General features: G+C 42.8%; 1 protein-coding gene across 1 annotated transcript in view; it reads left to right on the top strand.

Annotated features, from left to right (window-relative positions):
* LONP1 (lon peptidase 1, mitochondrial) overlaps positions 1–15536 on the top strand; it is a gene marked incomplete at its 5' end in the record, with an annotated part of 31114 nt that continues 15578 nt past the window's right edge. Inside the window, 8 exons of the mRNA XM_083379794.1 lie at positions 1–471; positions 6464–6552; positions 8461–8580; positions 9098–9326; positions 9548–9609; positions 12308–12437; positions 12582–12665; positions 14245–14465. Coding sequence (XP_083235920.1) covers positions 1–471; positions 6464–6552; positions 8461–8580; positions 9098–9326; positions 9548–9609; positions 12308–12437; positions 12582–12665; positions 14245–14465 — 1406 coding nt within the window. The remainder of the gene's footprint in view (positions 472–6463; positions 6553–8460; positions 8581–9097; positions 9327–9547; positions 9610–12307; positions 12438–12581; positions 12666–14244; positions 14466–15536) is intronic.

Genomic DNA, 15536 nt, shown 5'->3' with positions numbered 1-15536 from the left:
ATGATGGCGTCATCGGTGCGCAGCAGCAAGATGGCAGCTGCAGCGGCGCGCTCGCTGCTACTTTTGCGCCTCTCCAGTCGGACCTGGAGATGTCGGGATCGCGTTTACTCCTCGCCGGGGCTGAGGCGGCATTTCTCTTCTGCGCCTTCCGCGGCGGGACCTTGGACGGCATGGGCGCCATCAGGAGCGCCGCAACCGGAGGAGCAGCAGCGGCTCTTTCTCTTGGGCGGACGTTCTTCCAGCGGCTATAGCAGCAGCAGCAGCGGCAGCAGCAGCGGCGAAGACAACCTGGAGGGCTCTGAGGGCGACGGAGGCCTTCCTGGCTCCGCCGACAGCTCAGGCTCAGATTCTGGCGGCCCAACTGTAGTGACAGCGCTGGCCCCGCTCATGGTCCCTGAGCACGTTCCCCACGTGCCTCTTATACCTATCTCCAGGAACCCTGTCTTCCCGCGCTTCATCAAGATAATCGAGGTGATCCACGTCAATGATATTTTTCAGATAATGAAGAGAAATTGGGAGAAGAGGAAGAAATCGTTTTTTTTTTCCTGGGAGGGGCTCATAGCTTGGGGGAGAGCTTTGCTTTGTACAAAAAACTTGGTTCACTCTCTGGTACAGGTAGTCCTCAACTTAACAACAGTTCATTTAGCGACCAAAGTTACAAGGGCACTGACGTGCAGCATCCCCATGGTCATGTGATCAAACTTGATGGTTGCAGTGTCCCGGGATCATGTAATCACATTTTGCAAACTTCTGACGAGCAAAGTCAATGGGGAAGCCAGATTCGCTTAATCATGTTACTAACTTAAGAATTGCAGTGATTCAATTAACAACTATGACAGGAAAAGTCATAAAATGGGGCAAAACTCACTTAACAGATGTCTCACTTAGCAACATAAAGCTTGGGCTCAATTGTCATAAGTTCAGAACTACCTGTATATCAAGATAAGTAAGTCTGGAAAGGACCCTGTAAACAAGCTCCTGTCTGCTATTATAATGACAGAGACATAGCTTAGCATTTGATTTTGTTGCCTTGAGTACATAATGGTAATAATGTATGAAACAATGGCTCTGCATATAGCAATTTCAGATTTAGCTCTATATATCTGAATCCCGAGTGCCGTGTAACAGAGTGAGCGCCTGTTACTCATCCCAGCTTCTGCCAACCTAGCAGTTCGAAAGCACGTAAAAATGCAAGTAGAAAAATAGGGACCACTCCGGTGGGAAGGTAACAGCGTTCTGTGCGCCTTTGGCGTCTAGTCATGCTGGCCACATGACCACGGAGACGTCCTCGGACAAGCGCTGGCTCTTCGGCTTTGAAACGGAGATGAGCACCGGCCCCTAGAGTCGGAAACGACTAGCACGCCTGTGCGGGGGAATCTTTACCTTTACCTTATCTGAAACTGCAGAAGGATCCACTACTGGGAAGAGAACCAGTTTGGTATAGTGATTTAAGGCAGGCTAGAAACTGGGAGAATTGAGCTCTAGTCCACCTTAGGTGCAAAGCCAACCGGATGACCCTGGTCCAGTCATATTCTCTTAGCTCTAGGAAGGAGACAATGGCAGACCACTTCTGAAAACCTTGGCAAGAAAACTGCAGGGGCTGGTTCGGCAGTTACCAGGAGTCAACACTGACCCAGGTATAGCAACAACAGTAATAAAGTAGTAGGTAAAGAGCCTCTCTTGCAAGGATTTGTTGCTTTCTAGTAAACCGCAATGTTTAAATGGAAACATTTCTTAATTCACACTCTAGCCCTTTTATGATTTATGGACTTCAACTCCCAGAATTCCTCAGCCAGGCATGCTGGCTGAGGAATTCTGGAAGTTGGAGTCCACAAATCATAAAAGGGCCAAGTATGAAGACCCCTGCTCTAGGAGCGAAGGCTTTGTTGTAGAATTTAGAGGAGCTGTTGCCGTGACCCATCTGTTTTAGCTTGTTTTAATCAGTGGTCTAGTTTAGTATGAAACAGTAATTTTAAGCATACAATATTTATTTATTTGATTTATTTGATTTATTTGACAATAGTATATAACTTGGTAATCTAGCACAGGTTTTACATTAGAAGTGGACAGGCTTTTAGTGACTGATGGGTAGGGTAGGTTTGCAAATGGGTAGGTAGGTTTGCAAATGGGTAGGTAGGTTTGGGAGGTTTCTTAAAAGGTTTCTTGAAAACTGCACTATGCCTATTGTACGGCTGGGGGGTTTTATGTTTCCCACCTCAGGGTGGCAGAAGACTACTGTCAATTTTTTATGACCAATAACCATAGACAGAGGGTGTTCTAAGGGAGGGCTTTTCAACTTTTTCACCCATTGTACCACTTTTAGGATATGGCAATATCTGAGTACCACCAGTCGCCTAGCTAGCAAGGTGTCAAAAACTTGATGACCAAAAAAAAAGGAAAAAAAGTGATGAAGTACAGGTAGTCCTTGACTTACAACAGTTCACTTAGTGACTGTTCGAAGTTACAATGGCACTGAAAAAAGTGCCCCCCAAGCCACAGCCGAGCAAGACACTTGCCTGCCTGCCCAGCGGCGTTTTTCATTGTTGTGAGCATTTCTGTTGAGGATTGGCAGTGGGGGGAGGGGGTGTTTGATTTTTATTCCCCCCCTCTGCTGGGTGGTTGCAGCAGGTTTTGGTCACTTCACATGACCCTGGTACACTGTGACTGTCATAAATATGAATCAGTTGCCAAGCATCTGAATGTAAATCACAAGACCCTGGAGATGCTGCAACATTCCAGCTGATCGGCGCTTCTTCTGGGCTCAGACGTAAAGTATTTGTCAGATATAAAATAAAAAACAAGGATAGCCATAAACCATCTGAAGGAAAACGAAAATTTCTTGGCCAAGCAGTTGAGTTCTTAAGTTTCTGAGCTAGATTGACCTGAAATTTGATTTGGTTGGAAAAAAAGCACATTCATATAAAAGTAACTAAAGCAGAAGAGCTAATTTTTTAATTATGGTACATTATTAGCAAGTCAGAAAGAACTTTTCCCACTACATTGTCCGTGCAAATTCTTGTAAATTGGTACTACTGGATATTCATTTTTCATTAAGTGAGTTACAAATGCCTTTTTTAAAAGATTCAAAAAGTTCAAAAGCACGATTCTTACTTGTGGATTCTGTTCTGTCAAACCTCTGAGATTTTAAAAGACATTCCATAATTTTCATAGATTATATCTGGATAGATTTGTTTTGATAGATTTCTTAGGATAATTTGTTTCGAGCATTCAATATGTTTGACTGTGTTGCAGTTTAAATTTGTTATAAGGCTTTTTAACTTTAAAAATTCTAAGAATCTAATTTCCTCTATCAATTTAGCCATTGCTTTAGCTTGAGATAGTTCATAAAATGCAGTTATGTAGCAGTACTAAATTTCTTTTTGACAATTCAGTCCTTGAATTGGATTGTAAACCTTGGTTTGGTGTGGTTTCTCTATACAAATCTGGCAACAGCTATGGCCTTGGTAGGGTTTCAGATCTCTATTTTCAAGTTCAGGGTTATACCGCAGTTGGCAGCTGTTCTTATCTTTTTCTCATCAGGAATACTTTGAATAACAGTAACATGTGAAAATGATCTGTTAGACAGGGGAATATCCCAAATTCAAGGAATTATATCCAAAACATGTATTTATACCATGTTTTTTTCAATTGTAGAGCCATGGTAGGCTTCCTTAGATTTGAAAATAGGTTCTTACAGTATATACAAGCTTTTAATGTTAGAATAAAAATACAATTTCATGGTTTCTAGTTATTTCTGGGCCAAAGGATATGACTAACAAGTTAGCCAGTTGCTTCAGATTTTAGCAAATTTCATCATCTTATTTGACTGAAGCCATTCATTTTAAAACTAGAATTTATCACCAGCATTGATAATTGGCTTTTCCTTAACCTTACCAACAACTCGGAAAATGTCTGGTTTTAGATAGTTTTCCATTTTTTTTTAAAGGCCCTGTTTTCTCCTAAATGTAGGAAGATTGCAGTCATCTCAAAGTTACCTTTCATGGAAATTTTTTTTCCAGCTAATAGCCATCATTAAGTTTCATAAGATAAGTCTGTGTTATAGTGAATAATAATAACAATAACAATAACAATAATAATAATAATAATAACAACAACAACAACAACAACAACACGTTGGAGGGGACCTTGGAGGTCATCTAGTCCAACCCCAATCTATATAATTAAAGAAGCTGTATTAGAAGCATTGATGCCTGCTTTTGCTTGGCATAATTTTTGCAAAAGCACTTAAGGCACCTGACCTATTTTGTCCCCACCCTCCAAGCTTTTACATTTTGCAGGTATGTTCCAGGATATTTTCTGTGGAGGTCCTCATTCATCCAGCTCATGGTTCTCCCTAAGGTGCTTTTATTTTAAAAGTAACTGGACTTTAAAATAGAAGCACCTTTAGTAGATGCCAGGTTGTCACACACTAAGCAGGAACCAACTTTTGCTGACTACAGTAAGTGTCAGAAGAGATATTTGTGGAGGTAGAGAAGGATGGAGAAGATAGTCACTCCTTATATAGGGAAATATGGTAAAAACTAATAACATGAATTGGATGAGATGTGAGAAGAATTGGGGACATTTTTTTTAAAAAAAAGTTTTGAAAAAGAAGAGTTACATACAATAATAAATAATAATAATAATAAACCTTTATTGTCAAAGTACAACATGTGTACATTGAGATTAGCTGAGCCTCCCCCTGTGCTCTCTCCCCCCAACACACAGTGACAACAAACCCTCCATCCCACCACACTATGTGAACCAACTACACCACACACCGGCCTCCCAAGTCAACTCTGCATAAGATTATATCCCATTCAAAAGCCTAACAGCCCACGGATAAAAGCTGTTCTTCAGCCTGTTGGTACGGCTGGCTATATTCCTATATCTCCTACCGGATGGTAGGAGAGTAAAGAGATACCGTCCAGGGTGTGAGAAGAATAAAACAGAAGAATAAAATTCTTGGTGTCCCAGAAGGCACCAACTGTTTCATTCGTATTTTACCTGGCATTCTTTCTAACCTGATCCTGTTGTTGAGAAAGTGATTCTGCAATGGAAGGTGAAAATGTCGCATCAGAATGCAGAAAGAAAGCCACTCCAGCTTAGAGACACGGCTAGAGACATTTCTCCATGACCTATACACCTCTCCCTCCTTCTGCTCTTTCCTTTTATCTTGAGAACTCTTATCAAAGTTTCAATATCCATTTTAGTAATTTTCGCTAATAAAAACCTAATCTGATATAATTCTTCATATTCCTGCCTACAGCTAACTTAAATAATCTAAAAGGGTGTAGTTTCAACATTTGCAGGATGGCCCTGCCTGAGAAAGAATGAAGTATATAATTGACTGATTGATTACAGGGAGAGTATATATAATAATAAGGGACGTGGTGGCTCAGTGGGTTAGGACGCTGAGCTTGTCAATCAGAAGGTCGGCAGTTTGGTGGGTCGAATCCCGAGTGCCGCGTAGCGGAGTGAGCACCTGTTACTCGTCCCAGCTTCTGCCAACCTAGCAGTTCGAAAGCACGTAAAAATGCAAGTAGAAAAATAGGGACCACTCCGGTGGGAAGGTAACAGCGTTCCGTGTGCCTTTGGTGTCTAGGCATGCCGGCCACATGACCACGGAGCCGTCCTTGGACAAGCGCTGGCTCTTCGGCTTTGAAACGGAGATGAGCACCGGCCCCTAGAGTTGGAAACTACTAGCACGCATGTGCGGGAGAACCTTTACCTTTACCTTTATATATAACAATCTATGTATGTATGTATATGTGTATGTATGTATGCACACACACACTCATACAGTGCATTCATAAAGTATTCAGACCCCCTTTAATTTTGTTATGCTGCAGCCTGATTCAACAGTTGTTGAAATTCACTTTTTTCTCTCTTTAATCTACACTCAGTACCCCATAATAACAGTGTGCTAAATGTATGCAAAACAAATGCAGGGAGTCCCAAGGGTGTTTTTTCAAAAGGCAACTGGACTTTGTTTTTCCTCGAAAGTGTTTTACTTCTCATCTAAGAATCTTCTTCAGTTCTTCAGAAAAGCCAAGTTCAGTTGCCTTTGGGACAACCATGATCGGGATGACTGAGAATCTCCATAGACAAATGCAGGGTGTGTTGGAATCAATCCTCTTGGAGGAGTTTGTGTAACGTTTTGGGGCCAAAATCGGTAGAGATCTCATGGTTATAGAGCTATCTGAATAAACAGCTTAGACTGCTATATATTTGAATCCGGATTGGTATTCTTGATAAAAATGGGCAGACAGATCCATGGAAAGGAAGGAAAGAGTGTACCGTACACTCTGCATCCCAGCTTGGGCGTAATAATATGGATAAATACGATTTATAATTTATTTTTGAGGGGAAGGGTCTTTGTTGAAAGCTGGCATATTGGAATTCAGCATCACGACATCTGTTCCTGTTAATGAATGTCTCATAAGTCTGTCTTAATTCTTAGGTAAAGAACAAAAAACTGGTCGATCTGTTGAGGAGAAAAGTAAGTCTTGCTCAGCCATACGCAGGTGTATTTCTCAAGAAGGATGACAGGTAAGTTGTAATTTTTTGGCGTAAACCTTACATTATGTTTGCTCTGAAGATCAGCTTATTGTGCTCTGGGAAGGCCAATTTAAAAGGACACGTTCTCTTATCTCATGTTAGAAATAAAAAGAGTTCGGTTCCATTGCAGAACTGTTGTAGAGTGTTACGTTTTTTTAAAAAAATAGCTTCTGTTACTTAGCTGGAATTCAGAAATCCGAACTTTTGCAAACATGAATTCCCACTTATCCAATATGTAATATGAAATAATTCTACGTTTTAGTATCCCTACGTTTGGGCCCCTGAGCAGTTGTGAAATGTTGTGGTCACAAAATAGCTGTCAAGACTTGATTGTTCACAGGCCATCAAGTTGTCAACTCTTAGTTGACAAGACAGATTTTTTTCCATGATGATCGGTCTGGTCCTTCAGCTGTCCCAAGGGTGCTTCTACTGCCATTGTAAACAACCCAACTTACTGCTAGTTGTCTTCTTCTTTCTTTCTTCTTTTCTTTCTTAGCACTGGGCCCTTCTCCAGAGAGATGGGCCTTCGCCTAATAGATCTGAAGTAGGATCTATTATGCGAGCTGCATTGGCTTCCAGTTGTCTTCCGGGTGAGATTCAAGGTGCTGATGATGACCTATAAAGCCCTAAATGGCATGGGCCCGGATTATTTACGGGCGTTAACTTCCCATCGTCCTGTGTGCTCCCACAGAGAGGGCCTCCTCAGGGTGCTGTTGGTCACGGAGGTCGACTGGCGGCTCCCAGGGGGAGAGCATTCTCTGTGGGCGCGCCTGCCCTCTGGATTCAGCTCCCTGTTGAGCTCCGGATGGCTCCCGACCTTCGTTCTTTCCGCCGCGACCTGAAGACTTGGCTTGCCGGCCTGGACTGAGGGACTGGGGTTTTAGATTTTAAATTTTAAATTTTACATTTTAGAACGTGTTTTATTGTTTAGGGCTACTTGGTTTAATTTATTTTAATTTTGTATATTATGTGTTGTATATAGTGTTTTAATTGCCCTGTACACCGCCCTGAGTCCTTCGGGAGAGGGGCGGTATATAAATCCAAATAATAAATAAATTAATAAATAATAAATAAATAAATAAATTGAGCCCGATCATTTGTACTTCAGCTTGATTTGTTCAGTGACCCATTGGTCTGTTTCCTTTCCCTGCCCACAATATTCTCAGGACTCTTCTCCAGTACCACATTCAAAAATGTCAAGACTTCGTATTGGGGAGATCTCCCAGCTAAAAATAATATATTTATGATTTTGAATTTGCCTCACTTCTTATATAGAATTTATTCTCAACCCCTCCCAGCACCAATTAGCTAGTCGTAAAACATGGATCTTCATATATTTTTTACTTCAGTAAATCAGTCATCAGATTAAGGAGCACATTGGTGACTCTAGATATGTTCTGTGTGATTTTCTGGCTAGCTGAATATTCTCTCTTTATTGCGTCTTTTACTCCTATTGAGCAAGGTACCTCCCATATTATACCTGTTTTTTCTTGCCTAAATGTAGAACCTTACATTTTTCACCACTGAATTTCATTTTGTTAGATAGCGCCCAGTGTTCGAGTCTGTCCTGATCCTCCTGTATCTTAAGCCTGTCTTCTGGAGAGTTGGCTATTCCTGCCAGCTTGGTGTCGTCTGCAATTTTATCAGTTCCCCATCTGTCCCCTCATCCAAATCATTCATGAAGATGTTGAAGAGCACTGGGCCCAGAACAGTGCCTTGATAGATTATTTTCTATCATTTAAAGTTTTATTGTCAAAATAAGATGTAAAAAAAAAGTCTGTCAGCAAATTACTTTGCTCCAAAGTTAATATTAAAACAGATTTCTGTTTGCTGAAATTGAGTTCTCATCTTTCTCCACAAATGTCACTGAGTAAATACTTTGATTTTTTTTTTTGTCAGCAATGAATCAGATGTGGTGGAAAACCTAAATGAAATCTATCAGATGGGGACTTTTGTCCAAATCCATGAAATGCAGGACCTGGGTGACAGGTTGCGGATGATTGTCATGGGACACCGGAGGTAAATACATTCCACAAGTCTTGGACCTTCTTTTTCGTTCATGTATGTGTAATTGCTATATTGTGGTGGATGGATGTGGAACAATGCCATTCAGCATTGGAGAATTGATGTTATATTGATGAAGATCTCTGTAACTTTGCATCTCTTCTGCATGGGGGCAGACATTATTTTTTTTAAAAAAAATTGCCACTTGAATCTGTCTTTGGTTCTGTATAAGGTTTAGACAGGGGTAGGCAACCTCGGCTCTTTTATGACTCATGGACTTCAAGTCCCAGAATTTCTGAGTCAGCATAGCTATGCTGAGTCAGCATAGCTGACTCAGGAATTCTGGGACTTGAAGTCCATGAGTCAGAAAAGAGCCGAGGTTGCCTACCCCTGATTTAGACCATGTCAGTATTTCAAACAGATACCAAGCCACACTTTGTATCCAGACTCGAAGGTAAGAAAAAAAAATCTCTTCAGTGGGTTCCCTGTTCTTAATAGATCCATTCAGTCTTTTCCTTCTTGGGGGTTTCAGAATTCGCATCAACAAGCGGATGGAAGTGGAGCTGGAGGAGGCCGAGACCAAGAAGAAACCCCGCCAGAAGCAGAGGCGTTCCAAGCAAGAAGCGGATGAGAGACCAGAGACAAAACACCAGGATGCTGAACTGGTGCTGGAACCCCTGCAGGCATCTCCAGGCGAGGTGCTCATGGTGGAAGTGGAGAATGTGGTCCACGAAGACTTCCAGGCCACTGAAGAGGTCAAAGTGAGTGAGGGGACCTAGCAGGACTTCTTTCCGGAAGGAAACCACCTGAACCTGGGAATGCAAGGATGCCCACTTCTGCACGTATTTGTCCTGTCTTAGCCAAACAGGACCCACAAAGATTCCCTCTTGCAGACATGTGGAGCCCTGTGCAATGGGCAAATACAGATGTAGCCTTGGAGATTCCCTTCCAGTATTCATCTGGTTGTACCGTTTGTTTGCAGGCTCTGACGGCAGAGATTGTTAAGACCATCCGGGATATCATTGCCTTGAATCCACTTTACAGGTATGCTTTCCCTCCTCCTTAGCCCCAAAGCAGATCCGTGGGCCTCTGTTGTGTTCCTCGGTTCTTTTCCCACAGTCAACTTAGCAAGATAAAAGCTCAGTGTATAAAGCAGTCGTTTTTCCTGGGTAGCTTGTGGACGATGGTTGATAGGCATGTTTGTTCTTAGTAATTTGTGGTTTGTAAATAACAGCAAAATATAAATAGCCCAGCAAAGAAATCCACAGAAATTAGGGAACTGTGCCCTACATGCCCAACATGGGATTTAGCAGCAATTTTAATTAAAGCAGAGTCCTGCCTCATCTAACCAATAAACCTTCTCTTGTTTCTTAAACAATGGTATAGGTCTGTGGTGGCAAACCTATGGCACGGGTGCCACAGGTGGCACGCAGAGCCCTCTCTGTGGGCACGCGTGCCGTCGCCCCAGTCCTAGGCCTTCAGCTGGGTTTTATAAAACTTTTTTGCTTTAGGCCTCCGCCGCCGTGTACAAAAAAAAGGGGTTCAATCAATCAATTTCAACTTCTTACGGGGGGAAAAAAGTTGTCGCAAAGTTGGAATTTTTTTTAAAATATTTTTTTTATTTTTATTGAGATTTCTATACCGCCCTTCTCCCTAAGGGACTCAGGGCGGTTCACAGGGCATATATAAATAACAGTACAAAAATTAAAAGAAAATTAAACCAATGCCCAATTAAAATACAAGAATGATAAAAAGATAAAAACCAATAAAAAACCCATATACCCCTATCAGGCCAGACCAGCTAATTCAAATAAATGGGTCTTCAACCTGCGACGGAAGGATCGAAGGTCTGATGCCGTCCGGAGCTCAACCGGCAGTTGGTTCCATAATGCCGGAGCACCCACAGAGAAGGCCCTCCCCCTGGGGGCCACCAGTCGACATTCCCTGACCGGAGGCACCCTGAGGAGGCCCTCTCTGTGGGCACGCACAGGGCGGAGGGGAGTTGACGCCAGCAGCAGGTGGTCCTCGAGGTATCGCGGACCCATGCCATGTAAGGACTTAAAGATCATAACCAAGACCGTGAACCTTACCCGGAAGACAACTGGTAACCAATGCAGCTCGCGGAGCAAAGGTGTAACATGGGAGTACCGGGAAACTCCCAAGACAACTCTCGCGGCTGCATTCTGTACCAGTTGGAGCCTCCGAGTAGTCTTCAAGGGAAGCCCCATGTAGAGAGCATTACAATAGTCTAGGCGAGAGGTCACGAGCGCATGAGTGACCGTACACAAGGCATCCCGGTCCAGATAGGGCCGCAACTGGCGCACCAGGCGAACCTGGGCAAAAGCCCCCCTAGTCACGGCCACTATATGATCTTCCAGAGTAAGTCGTGAATCTAGGAGGACTCCCAAGTTGCGAGCCCTATCCACGGGGGGTAAGAGCTCGCCCCCCGTAGAAAGAGATGGAACATTTTGAATGTCCCGGGATGCCGGAATGTACAGCCACTCAGTCTTGTCAGGGTTGAGTTGAAGTCTGTTCCTCCCCATCCAGACCCGAACCGCCTCCAGGCAACGGGACATCACAGCGAATTGATTGATTGAACCTTTTAGTCCCACCTAGTCTGCCTTTACCACTGCAGCCATGCCCACCCAAAGGGCCACGCCCACCCGGCACCTGATGATATATAGGTGGGTTTTGGGTTGCAGTTTGGGCACTCGGTCTCTAAAAGGTTTGCCATCACTGGTATAGGTAGTCCTCAACTTAAAATCATTCGTTTAGCGAACATTCAAAGTTACAACAGCACTGAAAAAAAGTAGATTACGACTGGTCTTTGTACCATTGTAGCATCTCCGTGGTCCCATAATCGAAGCTGGGGCACTTGGGAACAGGCCAGCATTTTACAATGGTTGCAGTGTCCCTGCCATTTTCCAGGCAATGTTATGACAAGCAAAGTCAATGGGAGAAGCTGGATTCACTTAATGACCACAAGATTCACTTAACAACTGTAGTTATTCGCTTAACGACCATGGCAAGAAAAGTCATTAAGTTAGGCGTGACCCACTTAATAGCCACCTTGCTTAGCAAGGGAAATTGCGATCCCAATTGTGGGCTCAAGTTGAGGACTACCTGTTCGGCGGTTTTCATCCCCAAAACATTCCTGCGATACTTTGAAAACAATGAGAGGTGAAATATGTGGATTTTGTTCAACCGCCAGATGAAACTGCAGACATACTAAGTGTGTGTCAGAGCATGCACAGTCTTATTGCGCGAGATAACCCAGGAGTAAACACAGTAAACAGTGGTCTATATTAAATGGTGGTTTATCTTAAATTATCTACAATATCATACACCAGGAACATAATACAGACATGTGCTAATACAGCAGGATCCAACACACAGCAGTTACAGCAGGAAAACGGAAGAGAGAGAATACATCTGCAGAGCCCTCTCTTTTATACAAAGGCTCTTAAAGAGACACAGACCCTGCTTGCTCTTAAAGAGACACAGACCCTGCTTGCTCTTAAAGAGACACAGACCCTGCTGAGTCATTCCCATCATTACATCTTACATCTTACATTACATAAGCGGGTTAGCTGTTAAAGGATAAGGAAGGAAGGTGGATTGTGGGAAGGGTTATGGTCCACCACATCATGTTCTTTCGATATACGCACTGGAAAGGATGGAAATGCGCTTTCTGCTAGATGCATCCTTGCTTTGATATATGTTTTAATTTGGTTCATTGCAGAGAATCTGTGCTTCAGATGATGCAGGCAGGCCAAAGGGTGGTTGACAACCCAATCTATTTGAGTGACATGGGTGCAGCTTTGACCGGAGCTGAATCACATGAGCTTCAGGACGTCCTAGAAGAAACCAATGTAAGGGAGAAGAGACTGCCACGCCAAAATAGGCCGAGTTTGATGAGACTCAGTAACTGGGAATGACAGCTTGGGTGATACAGCTGCTCAGAGTACCCTGATTGGCCCAAATGTGAGCATGTTTTGTTGCTTCTCTTTTTCTAGATACCAAAACGCCTCTACAAAGCACTATCTCTCCTCAAGAAAGAGTTTGAACTGAGCAAGCTTCAGCAGCGACTCGGGCGGGAGGTGAGGCCTGCAAGGGAAATGGAGATTCCTCTTGCCTTCTTCAAGAACTTGTTGTCCTTTCCTGTAGTGAGATGGAAATTAACAGGCATTGGACGAGGAAAGTTTGGGATAAGGATGAATTTGTTTTCATTGAAAATATGTTCAACTTGCTTCTTTTCTTTCCAAATTGTGGCTAAAGTAGGTCATCTCTGTGATTTGGCTAGAAACGATGTGGTTGGATTTAATTTTCAAATTAAACAAATTAAGAATAACTGGCCCAAAGGTACCCAAATATTTTTTTAATTAAATGGGGATTTGAACCTGGACCGCCTTAGTCTACCCTGCAGTGGTTCTTTAACATTGGGATTAGTAGTTCTTCTGAACCCCTGTTAGGCCTCTGGAATACCAGATGTGTATCTGTCAGCAAATATGGATATCTGCTCTTTACTCATATGGTCAGTTTGCACCAGTCTCTCCCTCTGCCTCCCAGCTCAGCCCATTTCGCAGGATTGTGGTTGTGGTGGAATTAGGAGGAGGAAGGAGTATTAGGTATTTTTGTCACTTTGAATTACTTGCTTGCTTACTTATTTATACTTCATATTTCTTAACTGGCCATCTGTCTCAGAGAGGGGGTCAGAGCGGTATACAATATCATCAATAAATCAGAATAACTTAGGATTAAATGTTTTAAATTTATAAAAATAACAGTATAAAAATTCCAGAATTTTTAGGACAGTCAGCCAACCCCATGGTTTTGTAGGCCTCTGTGTCTCTCACCTCACCCCCTATAAGTAAGTAAGTAAAATTTTAAAAATCAAATAAATAACTTGGCAGACATGTTTATTGGCTGTCTTGAGTCAAAATGGGCCATCCTTTATCCTGTTGCCAAGCATATCTAAAAATGACCTCTACATTCATACCTAAAAAAATGACCAATTCGGGCTGACAAGTGGATTCCAGGGAAGAGAGGTTGCAGTCTTCTGAGACTCAAGGTAGGAGAACGTTTTCCACAGGCTTTCTTCCAGTTATAGACGTTAAGCCCGGGGTCCGTAATTCTCGCAGAAGTAACGAAGGCTGAAACCTCTTTTCTCCTAGATCAGCGTCTCAGTGCTTTCTCCACGAGATAGCCAGTTTGCAAGCATTATGCCTAGTTTCAGATTAAGCCAGGAGCACCTACATCATCACATTTCCTCACACATTAAATTCTATGGTTTTCCTTTCTTTTGTTGATTAAGATTATTTTATAATATTGCAAGAGAATGAGAAAAAAAATGTCTCCAAAGCCCTATGAGTTTCAGATTCTTCCCATGTAGGAGTTGGTCCAAATCCTGAACATTTTAGTTGCTTTTTTCCAGCTCTGTTGTCCTTTGAGAAGAATATGATAACCTTGAGATTATGCCCACGACTCAGACGTCAGCCCCAGAGAAGATCTACAGCAGGGGTCTTCAAACCTGGCCCTTTTATGCCTTGTGGACTTCAACTCCCTCAGCCAAGCATGCGTGCCTGGCTGAGGAATTCTGGGAGTTGAAGTCCACAAGGCATAAAAGGGCCAGGTTTGAAGACCCCTTGTCTAAAGCCACAGCTTTTGTTCCATCTCCAGGTGGAGGAAAAGATCAAGCAAACTCATCGCAAGTATCTCCTGCAAGAGCAGCTCAAGATCATCAAGAAGGAGCTGGGCCTGGAAAAGGAAGACAAAGATGCCATTGAGGAGAAGTTCCGAGAGCGCCTGAAAGAGCTGCTGGTTCCGAAACACGTCATGGACGTGATTGATGAGGAGCTGAACAAATTAGGCCTCTTAGATAATCACTCCTCGGAATTCAAGTAAGCGGAGACTTTTGCTGACACATGCAGCTTCTTTGTCTCTTCCTAAGGATCAGGAAATCAGTGTGATGAACAACAGTGTGCAATTTCTACTACTCCTTTTGTATCACAATGTAACCACTGTATGATAGGCTGTTAGGCTATATATTTTTTTTACCAGGAAATATAGATAGGGCAGACTACCATATCCAAGCACTCCGAATTTGTTGGCGATGTCCGTTTTGCTCTATGAGTTCATGGTGACTTAACCCTAATCCTAAGTGGAATTTTCCTCCTATGGGATTTTCCTATGTATTTTACCAGGAAACATAGATAGGGTAGCCTAGAAAATAAGTGCCCTCCTAACCATACCCAAGTATTCCGAGTTTCTTGGCGATGTCCATTTTTCTCTTATGAGTTCATGGTGACCTAACCCTAACCCTAACTGGAATTTTCCTCCTATGGGATTTTCCTATGTATTTTACCAGGAAACATAGATAGGGCAGCCTAGAAAAGTGAGTGCCCTCCTAACCATATGCAAGCACCCCAAATTTGTTGGCGATGTCCACTTTGCTCTATGAGTTCATGGTGAGCTAACCCTAACCCTAAGTAGAATTTTCCTCCAATGGGATAGTCCCATGTATTTTACCAGGAAACGTAGATAGGGCAGGCTAGAAAAGTGAGTGCCCTCCTAACCATAACCAAGTATTCCACGTTTTTGGCAATGTCCATTTTGCTGAGTTCATGGTGAGCTAAACCTAACCCTAAGTGGAATTTTCCTCCAATGGGATTTTATATAGTATATTAATAATAAAGTTGGAAGGGACCTTGGAGGTCATCTAGTGTTGGAGGCAGGTTGTTCCACTGGTTAATTGTTCTGTCAGGAAGTTTCTCCTTAGTTCCAGGTTGCTTCTCTCCTTGATTAGTTGCCATCCGTTGCTTCTTTTCCTGCCTTCAGGTGCTTTGGGGAATAGCTTGACTCCCTCTTCTTTGTGGCAGCCCCTGAGATATTGGAACACTGCTATCATGTCACCCCTCGCCCTTCTCTTCATTAAACTATACATACCCAATTCCAGCAGCCGTTCCTTATAT

The sequence above is a fragment of the Vipera ursinii genome, assembly GCF_947247035.1.
Source record: "Vipera ursinii genome assembly, chromosome: 1".
In the NCBI taxonomy this organism is placed as follows: Eukaryota; Metazoa; Chordata; class Lepidosauria; order Squamata; family Viperidae; genus Vipera; species Vipera ursinii.
The sequence above is the reverse complement of the archived record's forward strand: the minus strand, read 5'-3'. Positions and strand labels throughout refer to the sequence as shown.